We start from the raw sequence: 17,411 nt of genomic DNA, 5'->3' as shown, positions 1-17,411 counted from the left end.
TGCCTGGCACACAGCAGGCACTCAATAAACGTTCATCGAATGCTTAGAACAGAAACACCTGTCAAGTCAGATGTTCAAAGTCCTCTCCTTCAGTTCAGCCAGTTTTTATTGAGTGCCTCCCTGATGCTGGTGTCTTCATATTATGGATGATGAAACAATGCAGTTAAATTAAATCAGGGCTTCTAGAATGACGAGTTCAAGATGCCCCAGGCTCATGAGACTTGAACGGCAAAGAAGCCCACGTTTCTCTGGAAGTTTACCAACGTGATGGCCCTTGGCCTGGGTTTTTGGCTCACTGGCAAAATGTGGTCATGAAAGGCTCTAAAACAGAGCCCTGAAGGACCACAAGGGCCACACAATCAATGAGAACGTGAACAGGTCCTAAGACACAGGAGTCTGCTGCACACCAGGGAGCTCTGGGAAGCCAAGTAGAGGAATTGTGACTCTCCTAAGGACACCTCTGCAGTCATCCTGCCAGAAGCCAGCCGGGTGATTGGAGGGACTCTGGGTCGTCTGCTGGTTTCATGGCCAAGGGAGGGTCCTAGCTCGCCCGAGGAAGAGGTTATGTAGAGAGGGCCCTGTGGGCAATGGCCCGCGTTATCACCAGAGGCGCCCTACAGGACTGCTTGGTGGGGGGTGGGGGTGGGGAGGGACAGGTCCTGCTGGACGATGGGCTGAGTCCTGTGGTCACTGGCCTGGGGAAGGGCAGGACTTTAGGCCGGGAGTGGGCTGTGGAGACAATGGGGTGAAGCAGGAAGGCCCAGGCAGCGCAGAGAAGCCTCGTTCGTCCTTTCTCTCTCGAGTCTAGACCTGGAGGAATCTCAGTGTCTTTGAGGGTCTTCCTGGATGACCCCTGACCAGAGCCATGACCAGGCGCTCGGCAAGTGGCGCAGATCATGCCCTCAAGGCGGGTGTGCGCCGTGAGTGCAGAGTGCCAGCAAGGTGAGGGGTAGCCCAGGTGCACGGAGGGAAGCCCAGGCTGGCGGGCTCTCTGCCTTGCTAAGGGGTCGGCACCCTGCAGGAGAAAGGACACCGGGGGTGATGGTGTGGAAGTTGGTTGAAGAGGCTTTCAAACCTGCCTGAGGGTCAGCATCGTCATTTAACTTGTGGTTGCCTCTGAAGTTCAGTGCGTGGGACAAATTCCGGTCACACTGACGGTTCAGGCTTGGATGCTACCAAACGCAAGGGCTTTGGGAGCTGAGCTGGGTGGGACGGAGGGCTCCTTTAAGGATCGTGGTTCTTAACATTTTTTGGTGGTTTACAGATCCTTCTGAGCATCCAATGAGTGACGAGGTGGACTCACTCTCCCAGAAAAAGAAAAGCACAAACACATACACGCAAAACGTTCTTGGTCCCCCTGGAGCCGTGGCTGCCAGGAGAGGATGCCTTGTGGAGGGGGTCCAAGATGGGCTGCCCTCGGTGGGCTGTGTTCTGGAGGGCCAGTGCCCCATCTTGGGTTCTCCTTTGCTCTCCCTTAGCCTTTGGTGAAGGCTCGTTTGCATGTTCTGGCCCTCATGTCTGTGCCACATGTCAGAGAAAGGGCCACTGGGCCATCTTGGGTCAGAGTCCTGGGAAATGGCCCACTCCCCACCCTGCCCACCTCCACCTGGCATAAGCTGTGGTATTCTGGGCTTTACTTTATTAAGAAAAGTGACAGGACTTCCCTGGCGCTCCAGTGGTTAAGACTCCACGCAGCCACTGCAGGGGGCACGGGTTCCATGCCTGGTCGCGGAACTAAAATCCTGCAAGCCACGCGGTTCGGCCAAACAAAACAAACAAACAAAGAAACAAACAAACAAACAAACAGAAATGTGGCATTTCCCTGGGGACACTGACTGTAGCATCTGTTTGGGGTCCCAGAGGAAGAAAGATCGCTGTAAATGTCAGGACAAAAAATGTGAAGGAGAAAGTGCTAGAAACACCACCGGGGTCAAGAGCTCAAACCCTTCCCAAGAGGGAACCGCACAGCTGGTTCACTGGCGTGGGCCATGAGCTGGGACTGGCTGCTTGGTCAGGGTCTCAGGCAACAGCAAACACTGGAGTGGGCAGCTTCCCAGAAGGAAAAGCCTCTTTAGTGAAATCCACGGGGACGCGGAAGCCGCACAAAGCCCTGCCCCTGAGATAAGCGGGTGAACTAAGCCAGGCCGTCTTCCTCCTCATTCATCCCTGCCGGCCGCTTGGGTGCGGGATTCCGTGGAGAGCACGGGCCCGTGAAGGGGCTCTGCAGCACGCCTACCTGACCTACTGCCCTTTCCAAATTGGCTTTAATGAGGTTTTCTCTGTTCCTCATTTCTTGCAGCTGAAGCAATTTCCTTCTGGAATCCTCCCGAAGCTTCTCTTCCACCTGAAAGGATGATGAAAGCGTGGGCTTGCTGCTAATGTGATCATCATGCCCTCTGGGGAAACTCTTCTGGGGGGGCTGCTAATGGCAGTGGGGGAGTCCCTGAGGGGTAGGGACAGCTGCAGCCCAGCAGCAGGGGTCACAGGCATGCACAGGGTGGAGGCGAACTCACAGGGAGTTGCCCCCTACGGGAAAGGGCCGAGCTCTGCACCCGGGGCTCAACTATGTTCTACCGCACACTCCCATCCCAGCTCGGTCCCAAACAAGCCGTACGACACTCGGAAAGTTATTTCACTGCTCCGTGACTCAGTGTCCTCATCTGTCAAATGGGGATGATGATACTAGTATCACTGCATAGAGTTATTGTGGGGATTCAATGTTTGGAATAGTGCTTAAGGGCTCTGTGAGTGTGTTAAGTACTGTTGTAACCTAGGAAAGGTGGACAGGAATGTCCGCCGTACAGTCTCGTTCTAATAACTCGTGATGGGTACTTGGAAATGTTATGATTGGGTTTATTATCATAACTGTTTGTCGTTACCACTTTGAGCACACTCACTGGTGGTAACCTCTCTGGAGGCTTGCTAAAGCAATGTCTATTAAGAACTGCAGCCTGCCAAGGAAGGTATTTAAAGTGGAGAAGCTTGCCTAGTTTTCCCCCCTTGCTTGGGTAACAGTCAACGCACGGTAAGCTTGGGCGTGCTCCACGCTACCCTTGGCTGGCCAGTGTAGGCCTCGCAGCTGCTCAATTCTTGGATGCACCTGCTGAGCCCTGGGCCCTGGCACTAACAGGAAATGAGGCAAACTCTCATAAATAAATGGAAAGTTTTTGTGCTGAAACAAATTCACAGGCTGTGTTTTCAGGGATCTGAAGAGGGGGATCACAGGGATGTAATAAAAGACCCAGAAAAGCCCTTAAGAGCTTTCTTCTGAGTAGTGTGGTCCAGTGGAAGAGCCTCTACCCAGCTCCGTTACCTTGGAAAAGTCATCTAAGCTCTCTGGGCCTTAGTTTTCTCCCAGGTCTAAACATGCTCTGACTTCTATGTCAGCAGCCTTTTTCATGTGCTGCAAAAGCCAAGTCCAGCCTTGGACTCTGCCCTTATCTGTGTTCTGCATGAACAGCCCCCGTTTCCGTCCCCAAGCCTCAGAGTCACCTTCAGCGTCCGCCCTGCTCCCTCCCTCACACTCGGTGGTCTCACGCCTGTCCTCCAGTCCCTCGAACATGCAAGCTGGACTGTGACAACTGGCCTCCTCGCCTCGAGTTTAGATTCTTCCAGTGCAATCTTAACGGTACTGTGAGAGTTACCCAGCTGTAAGGCAGCTCTGTCCAACAGAAATTTCTCCAGCGGTACAGGTACTCTGAGCGAGGCTGTGTTGTCTAATACGGCAGCCACCAGCCACATCTGGGGATCGAGCACTCGAAATGGGGCTGGTGTGACGGAGGAACTGAACTAAAAATTTTAGTTAATTTTCATTAATTTCAGTGTAAACAGTAGCATGTGGCTGTTTGCTACGCCAGCGTCACTGAAGTCAGACGAACCTGGAGTCAGACAAAACCGACTGTGCCATTGGGCTAGTTACTTTACTAGTAACTAGTAGCCTTGACTTTCTCATCTGTAAAATGGAGAGGATGATTTCTAGATCACAGCGCTGTTGTGAAGATGAAGAGATGAAATGTTCAAGGGAACGCCTAGTACGTGAGAAATTGTAACGATCATTTTCACCCTGATTACTGTCCACAAATGTCATTGCATCAGTCACTTGTTCAGAAGCCTTAGGAGCTCCCCACTGCCTGTGTGGTACAGAGCCCAAGCGCCTGAACTAAGGCAAAACACCAAGCTAGGGATTCAAGAAGCCCCTACGAACTCTGAACGAGGTAAATAAAACTGAATCCACCCCTAGATAAACCATAATAAAACTGCTGGAAATCAAGGGAAAAGACAATCTTAAAAGCAACTGGAGAAAAAGACAGATTATGCAAAGGTACAACAGTTAGGCTTACAGATGACTTCTAAATAGAAATAATAGGAGCCACAAGACAATAGTGACATATCTAAAGCTGTATCTAATGTGCTGAAAGAAAAGAATTGCCATTGTAGAATTCAATACGCAGTCAAATGTGTTTTAAGAATGGAGGTTAAATATACATCTCCAGACAGACACACAGGCACATTTGAGAATTTGTCATCAGCAGAGCCACCATGAGGGAAAACATTAAAGGGTATTCTTCAGACACAAGAAAAATGAACCCAGGTGGGTGATCAGAGATGCAGAAAAGACAAGCAACAGTAAGGGTAATGTGTGGATATAATACTGACTATAGCAGAACACTACTAATGTCTTGTGGGGTATTAACTATCAAGAGGAGTTTAGAAAATGACAGCAATGGCTTATAAATCTGGAGGGGGTAAGTGAAGTTAAGGTGTTTGAAACTCATTGCACTGTCAAGGAGAAGGGCATAATTATCAACTACTATTGCCTCTTGGGAAGTTAAGAATGCAGGGCTTCCCTGGTGGCGCAGTGGTTGAGAGTCCGCCTGCCGATGCAGGGGACATGGGTTCGTGTTCCGGTCCGGGAGGATCCCACATGCCGCGGAACGGCTGGGCCCGTTGGCCATGGCCACTGAGCCTGTGCGTCCGGAGCCTGTGCTCCACAACGGGAGAGGCCACAACAGTGAGAGGCCCACGTACCGCAAAAAAAAAAAAAAAAAAAAAAAGAATGCATATTGTAGTCTTCAGGATGACTACTAAGAGAATAGTAGAAGAGTGAAAAACTTAATTAATGTGTGATTTTGGTGAGTCAAGGATGAATGCTATTGTCTTACTATTACTAAAAGAATAGTAAAAAAGTGAAATATTTCCAAGCTAATAGAGGGCGAAAGTGGAATAAGAGAAAACCATCCACTCAGAAGGAGGCAAGAAAGGAGAGAAAAAGGAACATAGCACAGATGGTACAACTGGTATTGAGCAAGAAGGTAGATTTAAACCCCAGTACATGAGTAATTACATAATATAAATGGACTAAAAGTCAAAGATTGTCAAACTGGATTTTGTAAAAATATTTTTGTAAAAAATATTTGAAGGCATATGTCTAAACCTTAAGACAAAAATTGACAGAGAACATATGAAAAAGATATGGTATGAAAACTCTAACCAACAGAAAGCCAGTGATGAAGCTAAATGACAAAGGAGACGTTAAGGGAGAAACACTAGTAGAGATGAAAAGGGACATTTCATGATGATCTAAGGTTTTGCTCTACAGGAAGTATTAGGATTCTAAATTTATATGCACCTAGTAACACAGCCTCAAAATATATAAAGCAAACATCATTCATATTAAAAGAAGAAACACACAAATGACAAACATGTTGAGATTTTTAAAAACATTCTCAATGATGGAACAAAAAGACAAAAAAAATCAATATGAGAATTTAAGTTGGAACAACATCATTGGCAACCTTGGTTTAATGGATCAATTCTTTCTTAGATAATTTCACAATTAAGATTTGAAGGCAGTCTAGGGTTGTGGTTACACACAGGAGCTTTGGAGTCAGGCAGACCTGGATTCAAGTTCTGCCACAACTACTTTATGCAAGTGAACTTGGATAACTTCCTTCACCTCTGTGAGCCTCAGTTTTCCCGACTGTAAAGTGGGGTGAATACCAGTATAGACCGCATGGGGTCATTGTGAGGATGAACAGAGAAGATGCAGGTGGAGTGCTTGCCCCAGAGTGGTTTCCAGACCGACCCGTCCCTGCCATACCTTGCTCTTTTCCTGCAGCGTCATAGAGATCAGGCTCTGCTCGGTACTGCTCCTTTTCAGCTCCACCCTGAGCTTCCTCATTTCTTTTTCCATGTCATGGATTTGCTGAAAGAGTTCCAACAACAGGGAAGTCAACTTCACAACTCATTTCATCCGGTTCATTAAGGCAGAAACCTAGTCTGGGATTCGCTTCATTCCTTCCCTTGGGGGACAATTCCACATCTTTGAGGCAAAGTGGACTTTCTTTCAACGGATGCAATGAAAGGGCTGGGTGAGGGAAAATTTGAGTTTCTTTTGAAGATCAGCATGCATCCTGGATTAAACAGTATAAGATACCTATCCACTCATTAGAATCTCTTTCCTTGGGGCACATTTTTGAGTTCAATCTAAATAAGGGCTGTTTGGAAGACACAATGGGCACAGTTTGGAAGCAAAGAACAATGACATTTTTCTTTTTTCTCATTTGAGGCAGAGAAGTGTGCTCCTGACAGAGAGAAGAATACACGTCTCCTCCCCCCGTCCCAGGCACCGTCCTTCCCAACGGATGGAAAACGTATGCCTGGTGATGTGCACGAGTGTTCGGGCCGGTACAGGGGGTGAACATTTACATTAAGTGGTCATCTTTTCATTGTATTAATTTTTATGTTCACCTTCCATACAAGGCCAGTGATACATTTGCTTTTTACTTTGTTTTTATGAATTGTTGTAAAATTGAATGTATTTAAGCAAAAATACTTCAAGAAGAGTTGTGTTAATAACAGTGTTCAGGGCCGTGATAAAACTTGTGACAATGGATCATGAAAGTCTGGGCATCACAAGTCCAGGGGTAGGGACCACGGTGAATTTTTAGCAGCATACGGTGGCCACCTCTCGTCCCTTTCCCCAGGGGAATCCTGATGAGGGGCCTTGAGCCAACTGCCCAGAAAATCTGGGGAGCGTGTGTTTTCCATGGTCTTTTCACCCATCTCTTTGAGGCTAGCAAATCAAAGAATTAGGAGACTACATTAACAGACAAACACCCAGAAAGCCCCAGAGCTTGTGCTAGCTAATGGGCCAAGGAACCCCTCCAAAACACTCAAGGTCACAATCCAGGCTTTCAGTGGACACCTAGGGGTCAGGAGGTTCAACGCACGGTTTTGCAGAGTTTTAACTCTTTCTCTTGGGCTTCCCACTTCTCCTTCTGGGCATCTTCCTTCTGTAACTCTTCTTTCAGCACTGAGCACTGTGGAGAAAAAGGACAAGGCCACGGGGGCTTGGCTGGGGGTCCCAAGTACCTGTGTTCACGCCCAGGAGTGTTTCCTGCTGTATAACCCAATCACACCTCTGAATTCTGAGAGGTAAGACCATTTGTGTGATGGGAGCACGGGATCCTGCAGTCGTTCCCAGTTCACCCCTCTCATGAGTTCTGAGGAATAGAGCATCTAAATTCCTCTTCAAAGTTAGCAAACTTCACTGCAGGGGAAATCCAGCTTTGCAGAGTCTGGGTACTTAGGGTGCAGGAATTGGGATGTTTTCACGCTGTGACCGGTGAGGGTGGAGGGGCCCGAGCCAGTGAGCTCGGGTCCATCTTACGGCTTTTGTGCAGGTTGAGTCTCAAAGACACAACTGCCCCGACTGGTGTGGAGGGGTAAACGGAGCTGTCTTGCCCGAAGGCGGCTCGGCAACAGGCATTAAGGGCATAAGAATGGATGTGCCTTCTTTTGACCCAGCAATTCCCACTTTAGGAATGTACCTTAAGGACAATGACTGGAGAAATAAGTAAATCTGTAGTTTCAAGGATGCTCTTCACAGAATTGTCCGTAACAGTGGAAGAAAAAAAAAAAAAGAGGAAACAACCCAAGTGTTGTTTAGAACAGCAGACCACTTTATAACACTGGGTACATCCAGGAGAAAGTATGTAGCTTTTAAGACGAATGATAAGAGCGTTGATTTATTAGCATGGGAAAATAGTAAGTATTTAAAATTTTTAATAATGTGCATAGTATAAATTCACTATAAAATGATTGATTGATTGATTTCTAGGCAATATATAGAAATAAGACTGGAAGAACATACATGAAAATATTAACACTGATTTCTCAAGGTAGCATTTCCTCTCCTCTCTTTTTATTTTTTCTTCTCAATGTCATCTACTTATTTTTCTAAAATTAACACACATGATGTATGTCATTAAAAAAAAAGGCATATCAAATGTTCACAAGAGCAGAACCCTTGGTGGTGACGAGCCCTTCTTCTATTGGCCAGCACAGTCTAGAGGAAAAGGGACCTCATTCCGAGGTCAACGAGTAAGGGGAAACGGGGACATAAATCATCCAAATGCATTTCAGGAGGTAGACGAGCCAAGCAGGTGCTGTCTTTGCAGATTCCTTCTACTTAGCACCACATCTGCATCCCCTTCCCGTCCCCAACACACACACACACACACACACACACCCCACATTAAACAGCTATAGCACATGCCTGGGAAGACACTCTGCTTGGGAGAAACGAATGCAGAGGGCTTGGCCAGGCAGCCAACCCAGGGCAGAGGCAGAAGAGCACAACTAAAACCAGCCTCCCACTTCTCAGAAAACGATTTTGTCATCCCCATTTCACAGATGGGGAAATGGAGGCCAAATAAGTTACAGTGAAAGAAAGCTCTGGGATTGGACCCTGGTCTGTCTGATCCCAAAGCTCGTGCAGTGCCTTTCACCAGCTACAAACTGGGTATGGTACTACGTACCAGGTGTTACTTATTGTGCCTTTTCCTTGGAACCTCAATATCTGTGCTCACCCCACCCCCATGCAGACCTAGCTATCGGGTAGCCTCTGGGAATCTCTGAGTTGCCACCTGAGATGAAAGCTTTGAGGTTTTACCTTGACTCACAGAAACAGGCACATCATACAAATACTGAGAAATCTTATCCTATAGAGGCAGGATTCTAAAGTTAGCATTGAAGGCAAGAGTTGCAAATAGTCAGTTACATGTAAAAAACTCTTTGCTTGCCTACCACGTTCGTCTTCCATAGAGACATTCTACACACTAAAGTCTAAGGAAGAAATGAGAGTCTGCGTGTTTGCATCTGGATCTTCAGATATTCTGCTTTGAAGACAATTATGAGAACCAGTGGTGCTGGGACCATGATGCAGCCGTGTGGTCATCCTTGCTCACAGAGAGATCGTATTCTGTTTAATGTTAAACTTTGTACTGGCAGTATATGCTCATAGGTGTGTTTGTTGCTGGGATTAAACAAACTCATTTATAATAGGGGTTAGAAAATGTTTGCTGGATTTGAAAATATATATTGCTTATTCTGAGCCACATACACACTGTCCTTTGAAAGGCTTCAGAGAAGTTGGCCACCTGCCCAGCAGCTACCCTCCCTGTGTCCTTGGGCACTGGCCTCATCTCACCACCGTGTGTCATGTGACTCCACTGTGTCTGCTTTTCGCAGCTACAATTTGCTGATGACCCGACACTCACTCTGGAGCTGAGGGCTTCGAGCTGGTGATCCTTTTCTTTGTTCTCACTTTTCAGTTGATTCACCTCCTGTTGTAGTTGTTGAACTTGACCATCCTTTACTAACACGTCTCTTTGCAAAGATGACACCATCTCTGTAAAAGAACCAAACCAAACCAAAACAAAAGACTCATGGAGGTCAAAGAGGCAGGAAGGATTATTGGCAACACCATGGCTGTCAGCCAACGTTTGGACAAGACCTTCCAAGTCTGGCCCACCACCGGTGCCCTCCTAGAACTGGGGAGGCTTTTTCCAAGGGTCCCAGAGCAGGAATGGGAATGAGAGCAAAGTCCACGGAACAGGGTTTGAGGCTTCAGTGAGAATGAGGGGCAGTCAGCACCAGCGAGAGGAGAAGCCTTTGGGGGCCCCTTGTGGGCACAGGCCAGGCAAAGCTGGGAGGAGAGGCCACACCATGGGCCTGGGGAACAAAGGCCCAGCACAGGGAAGGTCCAGGAATTCTTCTCCAGAGGCCAGGAGACGGGCGTGTGGCAGAGGGCACTGCTGGACACTATTGATGGGGTGGTTGGTTTCACAGTCCTCTGAGTTTGGACCCCTCTCTACCACTTATTAGCTTGGTGGTCTTGGACAAGTTATTTCACCTCCCACTGTCTGTCCCACACAGAGTTATTGTAAGGGTCAAATGATGCGGTATGTCCCAAGAACTCAAAGTGGCTAAATTATGTTTGTTACAGGGCGCCTATTATTTTTCTCGGCAGCCAGCTTTCAAAATGTCCCCAATGATCCCTACCACCTAGAATTCATGCCCTGTGTAGCCCCTCCCACCCTGAATAGGGCTGCCATGGGTAACCAATATGATACTGTGGAAATGATGGAATGTTTCCTCCCAGGCTGGGTCATAAAATACACTGTGGCCTCCTCTTTGCTCTCTCTCGAATCACTCACTCCGGGGGAAGCCAACTGCTGTGTCATGAGGACACTCAAGCAGCCCTAGAGAGAAGCATGTGTGCTGAGGGACTAAGGCCTCCAGCCAATAGCCACATGAGCAGCCATTCTGAAGGGGGATCCTCCGGCTCCCCCCGAGGCTTTAGATGACATGACTGATGCCCCAGCCGACATCTTGACTGCAACTCATGAGAACTAAGTCACCCCCCGCTCAAATTCCTGAACTACAGAAACTGGGGCAGATAATAAATATTGGTTGGGGTTTTATCCATTACATTTTGGGGTAACTTGTTATGCAGCAATAGATAACTACTCCATTACTGTAGCACCATTTTTTTAAACATCTTTATTGGAGTATAATTGCTTTACAATGGTGTGTTAGTTTCTGCTTTATAACCAAGTGAATCAGTTATGCATATACATATATCCCCATATCTCTTCCCTCTTGCATTGTAGTATCATTTTGAATAAAAGTGGGAAGAAGGGTGCATAAATGCAGTGGTATTGGGTTATCTCCTACAGTTCTTTTCTTGAAAGAACATCAGGCCTAGTTTTAGTGGTAGGTATCAATCAAGAATGTCTATGAAATAAAGCACAAAATGCTCCAGAATTTCATTTTAAAAATGAGCTTTGCCTCCAGGACACAGTTCAGTTACTTGGAAATCCCTCTGGGGCTTGCCACACTTTGAGTGGGTCCAGCCCATCTCAAGCGTTATCCCAACCCAGGTCTGTCCGACTCCCTGATCGGAGAAGGTGGGATCTGAGACAGGCTTGATGCTTGGATGAGGTTTCACTGGCCGACATACGGGAGGAAGGTGAGGACCAGCGAGTTCATCCTTCCATTCCTGGTGCCCAGAACAGCACCTAGCCTGGGGGAGGTGCTCAGAAAATATCTGAGGACATCCCAAGTGAGGGAGGAGCATAAGCAGAGACCTGGGGGTAGCAGGGGGTGGGGCTGGGTGTGATTAAGTTGCAGAGTGAGGCAGAAGAAAAGCACAGATTCATACAGAGATGGGGATTCACGTGCGACTCAATGCTATGCCTGCCTTCTACAGCTGTGGGCATGTTTCCTGCTACGCGCTGGCTGCTTTCAGAGTGATGTGCCCCTCCGAGGCTCACTGCCTCCTCCCTGTCACCTGCTTCTCTCCCTGCCCTCGTCTGTGAGTGGTCCCTCCTCTTCAGGTCTCTAGACATGTCAGTTTCTGCTTAAAAAACTCCACTGGATTCCCAACACCCTTGGAATAAAAACCCAGACCCCCCGACCCTGCCCAGCCTCACAATCCCCTGTTCACTCCACGCAGACTCGCTTGCCCTTGGCTTGTCCTTGCCCACCTGAAACAGGTCCTCTCTAAAAGAAGGACATAGCCGTGGAGGATGCAGCATAAACTGGTTAGAATCGGCTAGGTCCAAGGGGGTGTATGATTCGACTTCCAGGGGAACTGGAGCCTCATTACAGGCTTATTGTAATACATGAGCAAAATGACACATGCACCAGCACCAGGACTGTTCCGAGGCTGACCATAAAGGTCAAAAAGTGGGTGGTGGGGCTTCCCTGGTGGCGCGGTGGTTGAGAGTCTGCCTGCCGATCCAGGGGACATGGGTTCGTGCCCTGGTCCGGGAAGATCCCACATGCTGCGGAACAGCTGGGCCTGTGAGCAATGGCCGCTGAGCCTGCGTGTCCAGAGCCTGTGCTCTGCAACGGGAGAGGCCACAACAGCAAGAGGCCCGCGTCCAGAAAAAGAAAAAAAAAAAGGGGGGTGGTGGCCCAATTCCTGGAAATCCCCGCCCCTTCCCCAAAATATTAGAGTTGTCACAATCCTCCCACTCATTAGCCTATAAAATTACCCAGCCCATAAAAACTAACCGCCCCATATTTGGGGGCCTCTAGCCTTCTGAGATGGCCCACACTCTGTCTGTGGAGTGTGTTTCTCTCTAAAGAAATCCACTTCTTACTTTGTCTTTCACTGAATTCTTTCTGCGATGAGACATAATGAACCTGAGCTTTGGTAAGTCCCGAGACCAGATGCGTGATCTCGATTAAAAGATAGTGGGTTCTGACTGGGTTCGAGTCCCAGCCCACGGGTTCAAGTCCCACCTGAGTTCCATGGTTGCACACCCACTAAGCTGGTCCCCCTTGGCCTCCCCCCTTGAAGCGCTGGCCACCACGACACACAGTTTATTTTCTCCACAGCGCCACTGCTCTCTGAAGTGGGCTTGTTTATTCATCCATTTACTTTTATTGTCTGTCACCCCCTCCCGAATCTGTGAGTACAGGAATCTGACTGTCTTGCTTGGCTCTCCCTCCCCGGAGCCTGGAACGGGGCCTGACACCTAGTAGGAGCTCAAGAAACATGTGGAAGCAATGAAGGAATCCAGGGAATCAAAGCTCAGTCACAGCTGTGTGTTGGCTGCCCCTCTCCCAACCCAAGCCCTTTATCAGGGAACCACCTCTGATCAAATTAGAAAATGGTTTCCCTTGGGCCCAAGTGCACTCGGCTGAAATGGGTGAGACCATGGGTGCCTTAAAGGAGTGACCCCATTTTGTCCACGCTCTAGTTTGCACTCAGGCTGCTTTGTGGAACCACCCAAGCCACAAGGCGACCTGTGTTCTCCCTGGTGGGGCCAGTGCTCAGGAGACCTTGTAGCCAAGAGATACCATTCTCTCAAATATTTACCTGGCCCTGCCCTCGGAACTGGGCGGCAAGAAACCTCCACTGAGGGAGAACTCTAATGCACCGACAGGGGTGATCCCTGAGGCTGCACCCAGGTCAAGGGCACAGGTGTGCTGGTTGACTGGTGATGTCTGCAGGGGGAGGGCAGAAGCTCTGGGGCCTGAAGGCAGAAGCGCCTCACCTGACGTGATGGCGGCGTCCCTCCTTAAGTTCTCAACCTCGTGCTTCAGGGAGGTGACTTCTAATTTTCTCTCAGACAGGGTCTGGCACAGCACCTGGTTGTAGCCTTGCTGTAGGGCACTGATCTGTGGAAGGAGGCAATACACAGTCAGAGGGGGCCAGCCAGGCCTGCAGGACACGCCGGTACTTCTCCAACGTTGGGCAAAGAGTCGGGTTGACATTGGATTGGGGTGTTGGGGAAACCAAGGTTTTCAGTTGTAACTAGTGGAAGGGGCAGGAGGGGCCTGTTCCTTCAGTGACCACCATGTCATCGGTCCTCGAGACACGAACCTTATCTTTGTGGCCACTCAGGGGCTCCGGTGCTGCTGTCTTCCTATGACCTGTGGGTTTTCAGCCATAAATAGACCAGCTGTTGGTTCCAGATCATCCAGCACTGACTGGATGCACAGCAAAGTTCAAGAGCCGGGAGCAGGTTATGAAATGAATTCCCTCTAATGAGAATAGAGGGTAGTTTATACCTCACAGAACACTCCAGAGTTTACAGAGCCCGTTCACACATGCTACACTGATACTCGTCACAGCGTTGCTGAAGGCTGACGTTCCCATTAATGTGCCCATTTTGCGAGGGAGCCAGGTTGAGACTCAGAGAGGCGAGGCCCCCTGCTCGGGATCATGTGGCTGGTCAGACGTGGTGTCTGATTCAAACCCAGTCTTTAGTTGCCTGGTTCCTCCTTCCCAGGTGGCTCTAGGAATGAGCGTGAGAAGTTGGAGGCTGTAAAGCATGGCATGGACTCGGGAGCCGGACTGTGGCCTTCAAATCCTGCCTCTGCCAGTTAACGGGCTTTGTGAACACAAGGAGGACACCATATTCTGTTTCCTTTTGTTCAGTCTGTACACGGGGCGATGGTAGTCCCAACCTGATAGGATTGTGAGAAGTATTTTAATAAGTTAACATGTGTACAAGTGCTCAGATCATGCCTGGCACACGGCACAGGGGGATGAGCTGTGACGGTCCTCTCCTCTGACTACCCACGGGGTGTTTTTTTTGTTTTGTTTCGGGGTTTTTTTGTGTTTTTTTTTTTTTGCGGTACGCGGGCCTCTCACAGTTGTGGCCTCTCCCATTGCGGAGCACAGGCTCCGGTCGCGCAGGCTCAGCGGCCATGGCTCACGGGCAGAGCCGCTCCGCGGCATGTGGGATCTTTCCGGACCGGGGCATGAACCTGTGTCCCCTGCATCGGCATGCGGACTCTCAACCACTGCGCCACCAGGGAAGCCCTCACAGGGTGTTTTAGCTTCAGCTTCCCTCGTCCGTCTCTGGGGAAGGTAGTTGGTAATCTTTATGTGTGCATTTGTAAGCCTTGCCAGGCTCACTTAAACGCCAGTGTGGTTGTTATTAAGAGGAAATACAGGGGCTTCCCTGGTGGTGCAGTGGTTGAGAGTCCGCCTTCCGATGTAGGTGACGCGGGTTCGTGCCCCAGTCCGGGAAGATCCCACATGCCGCGGAGCGGCTGTGTCTGTGGGCCATGGCCGCTGAGCCTGTGCGTCTGGAGCCTGTGCTCTGCACTGGGAGAGGCCACAACAGTGAGAGGCATGTGTACCACAAAAAAAAAAAGAAAAAAAAGAGGAAATACAGGAATCGTGGGTGGGAGGACCACAGGTCGGCTCTATCTATGGCTGCTGTGAGCACCCTCTAAGTCCATGGCTCAGAGCCCCCTCAAGGGCGGGCCCCCCTCCAGGGGTCTAGGTCTACATGTGGGGTGTGGAAGGCTCTCCATCAAAGGCAACGTTGGTAAGGTCCCGAAAGTAGCTGCCAGGCCTCGGCCTCCACAGAGCAGGTACCCGAGAGGCCAGGAAAGAGAGCTGGGCCTGGAACCCCCTCCCTCTCGGTCTGATGTGGCCAGACTGCTTGTTCTGAGTGGCCAGGACTTTCCCACCTCAAGGTGCACTGTGGGCCTTTGCCCTGTGATTTTTCAGATGTCAGGCCTCAGTACTAACACAGGGACACGTTTATTGGGGCATAAATGCCACACAATCCGTAGACAGGACAAGAGCTAGCTTGTTTTGTTTTAGTTTTTTTTTTTTTTTTTTTTGCTGTACGCGGGCCTCTCACTGTTGTGGCCTCTCCCGTTGCAGAGCACAGGCTCCGGACGTGCAGGCTCAGTGGCCATGGCCCACGGGCCCAGCCGCTCCATGGCATGGGGGATCTTCCTGGACTGGGGCACGAACCTGCGTCCCCTGCATTGGCAGGTGGACTCTCAACCACTGCTCCACAGGGAAGCCCCACTAGCTTGTTTTGATAGATCAAAATGGAAGTGACAAGGAGAAGGGTGCAATTTCTTTTCTTTTCTTTAAAATAAATTTATTTATTTTATTTATTTATTTTTGGCTGTGTTGGGTCTTTGTTGCGGTGCACAGGTTTATTGCAGCGCCTTCTCTTGTTGCAGAGCATGGGCTCTAGGCGCACGGACTTCAGTAGTTGTGGCACGAGGGCTCAATAGTTGTGGCACACGGGCTTAGATGTTCCGCGGCATGTGGGATCTTCCCAGACCAGGGCTCGAGCCCGTGTCCCCTGCACTGGCAGGCGGATTCCTAACCACTGTGCCACCAGGGAAGTTATGGGTGCAATTTCATTGTTCTCCTAAGGTAAGTTTGTCAGATTTAGGGGAGGAAAAATGGATGTTCACTTAAATTAGGATTTCAGATAATGAATAATATTTCAGTGCAAATGTGTCCCATGCAATATTTGGGACACACACTAAAACGAAATTCTAAAATTCAAATTTAACTGGGTGTCCTTACTTTATCTGGCAACCCCACCCGAAGAGAGTTCCTAAACTTCAGTCATTCATATACCACTTTCACCATTTTTCCCATGTCTCTTGGCTAGTCCCACTATAATTTCTTAGCATTTTTCGTAGAAGCAGCTCCCTTTTTAAACTTAAAAACGTGCATTAAATTAAATATAACTGTTATAAGAGTAAATAGAGACTCACTATCTTAAATAAAAATAATCCCTCCAAAAGAAGAAATACAGGAATTTCCCTGTTTACCATCAGACCAGGTTGCAGGCATCACACTAAAAAAAAAAAAAAAAAAAAAGATTGGGGGGAGGTGGTGGGCATGCCCAGGTAATGGAGTTCGGGCGTGCTGATATGGCCACCAGATGGCGCTCACAGCCTTTGGTCTTGGTTTGTGTCCTTGGAAATCTTGTCATTATTACTCTGGTAGAATTAACAGAAGTGTCAAGGTCTCACAAGTTTTCTGACTCGTTTCATGCACCATCATGGTTCAGAGTCTAGGACATTTGGGGCAGTTACACTTACCTTTTCCCTGGGGCACCTGAGACATTATTGGGGGGGGTCTATGATAGAAGTTGCAGGGACACAGGCCACTCTGACCCCCACTCTCCCCAAGGCTATACTTTTGCATGTTTGTGCTTTGGAAACTTTGAGTGAAACAATTCTTTCACATCTTACTTTTCTCTGTTGGGGGGAAATACAACTTTTCCATAAAAGGTCCTTGGAACACTGAAAGTGTTTGTAAGCTCTTCTCAGCTTAATGCTTTTATTTGCATGATACCAGAGATAGAACACACAGAGACAAACTTCCAGAAGGGAGAACATACGTTCCCCTCTAAGACTCCAGTGGTTTTGACAGATTGAAAATATTTCAATCTGAGTGTCAGAGTTTTAGGATTTCGGATTGCTGGAAAACTCCAAAGAGTCTTCAAACCTCTTTGATACTTTTACTATCAAAGTAAATATCCATATTGTTTGTAATGGCATAAATTCCAAGATGTTTAATGTCTGTTAAGCTGTGTAACAAAATGGGCACTGAATCATAAGAAAGTTAAGAGTGCTAGGAGGAGTGATTGTTTCAGGATGATAATTTGGCTTCTAATTACCACAGGCGTATAAGAGCACATGGAGGTAAGAATTTTCTAGTGATATTGTAGCAGATCGAAGATCTGCGAGAGCAAATCATTATGCACACACCTTCGGGGACCAGGGAAAACACATAAAGTAATCAGAACCATAAATCAACCTGCCATGTGGCT

At 48.5% G+C, this 17,411-nt stretch overlaps 1 protein-coding gene and 1 pseudogene across 2 annotated transcripts in view; both read right to left on the bottom strand.

The window, feature by feature from the left end:
- Positions 1-17,411, bottom strand: part of LOC308610912 (centrosomal protein of 78 kDa-like) — a 460,151-nt pseudogene that overhangs the window by 129,968 nt on the left and 312,772 nt on the right. The gene's annotated exons all lie outside the window — the stretch shown is intronic.
- The window catches only part of LOC308610923 (forkhead-associated domain-containing protein 1-like), a gene marked incomplete at its 3' end in the record, with an annotated part of 110,605 nt that overhangs the window by 26,743 nt on the left and 66,451 nt on the right, over positions 1-17,411 (bottom strand). Inside the window, 5 exon segments of the mRNA XM_081259906.1 lie at positions 2,237-2,344; positions 6,101-6,205; positions 7,233-7,322; positions 9,564-9,694; positions 13,356-13,479. Coding sequence (XP_081116032.1) covers positions 2,237-2,344; positions 6,101-6,205; positions 7,233-7,322; positions 9,564-9,694; positions 13,356-13,479 — 558 coding nt within the window.

The sequence above is a fragment of the Mesoplodon bidens genome, assembly GCF_964165515.1.
Source record: "Mesoplodon bidens genome assembly, contig: HAP1_SCAFFOLD_96, whole genome shotgun sequence".
Lineage (NCBI taxonomy): Eukaryota > Metazoa > Chordata > Mammalia > Artiodactyla > Ziphiidae > Mesoplodon > Mesoplodon bidens.
This window is presented reverse-complemented; position numbering and strand designations above follow the sequence as displayed.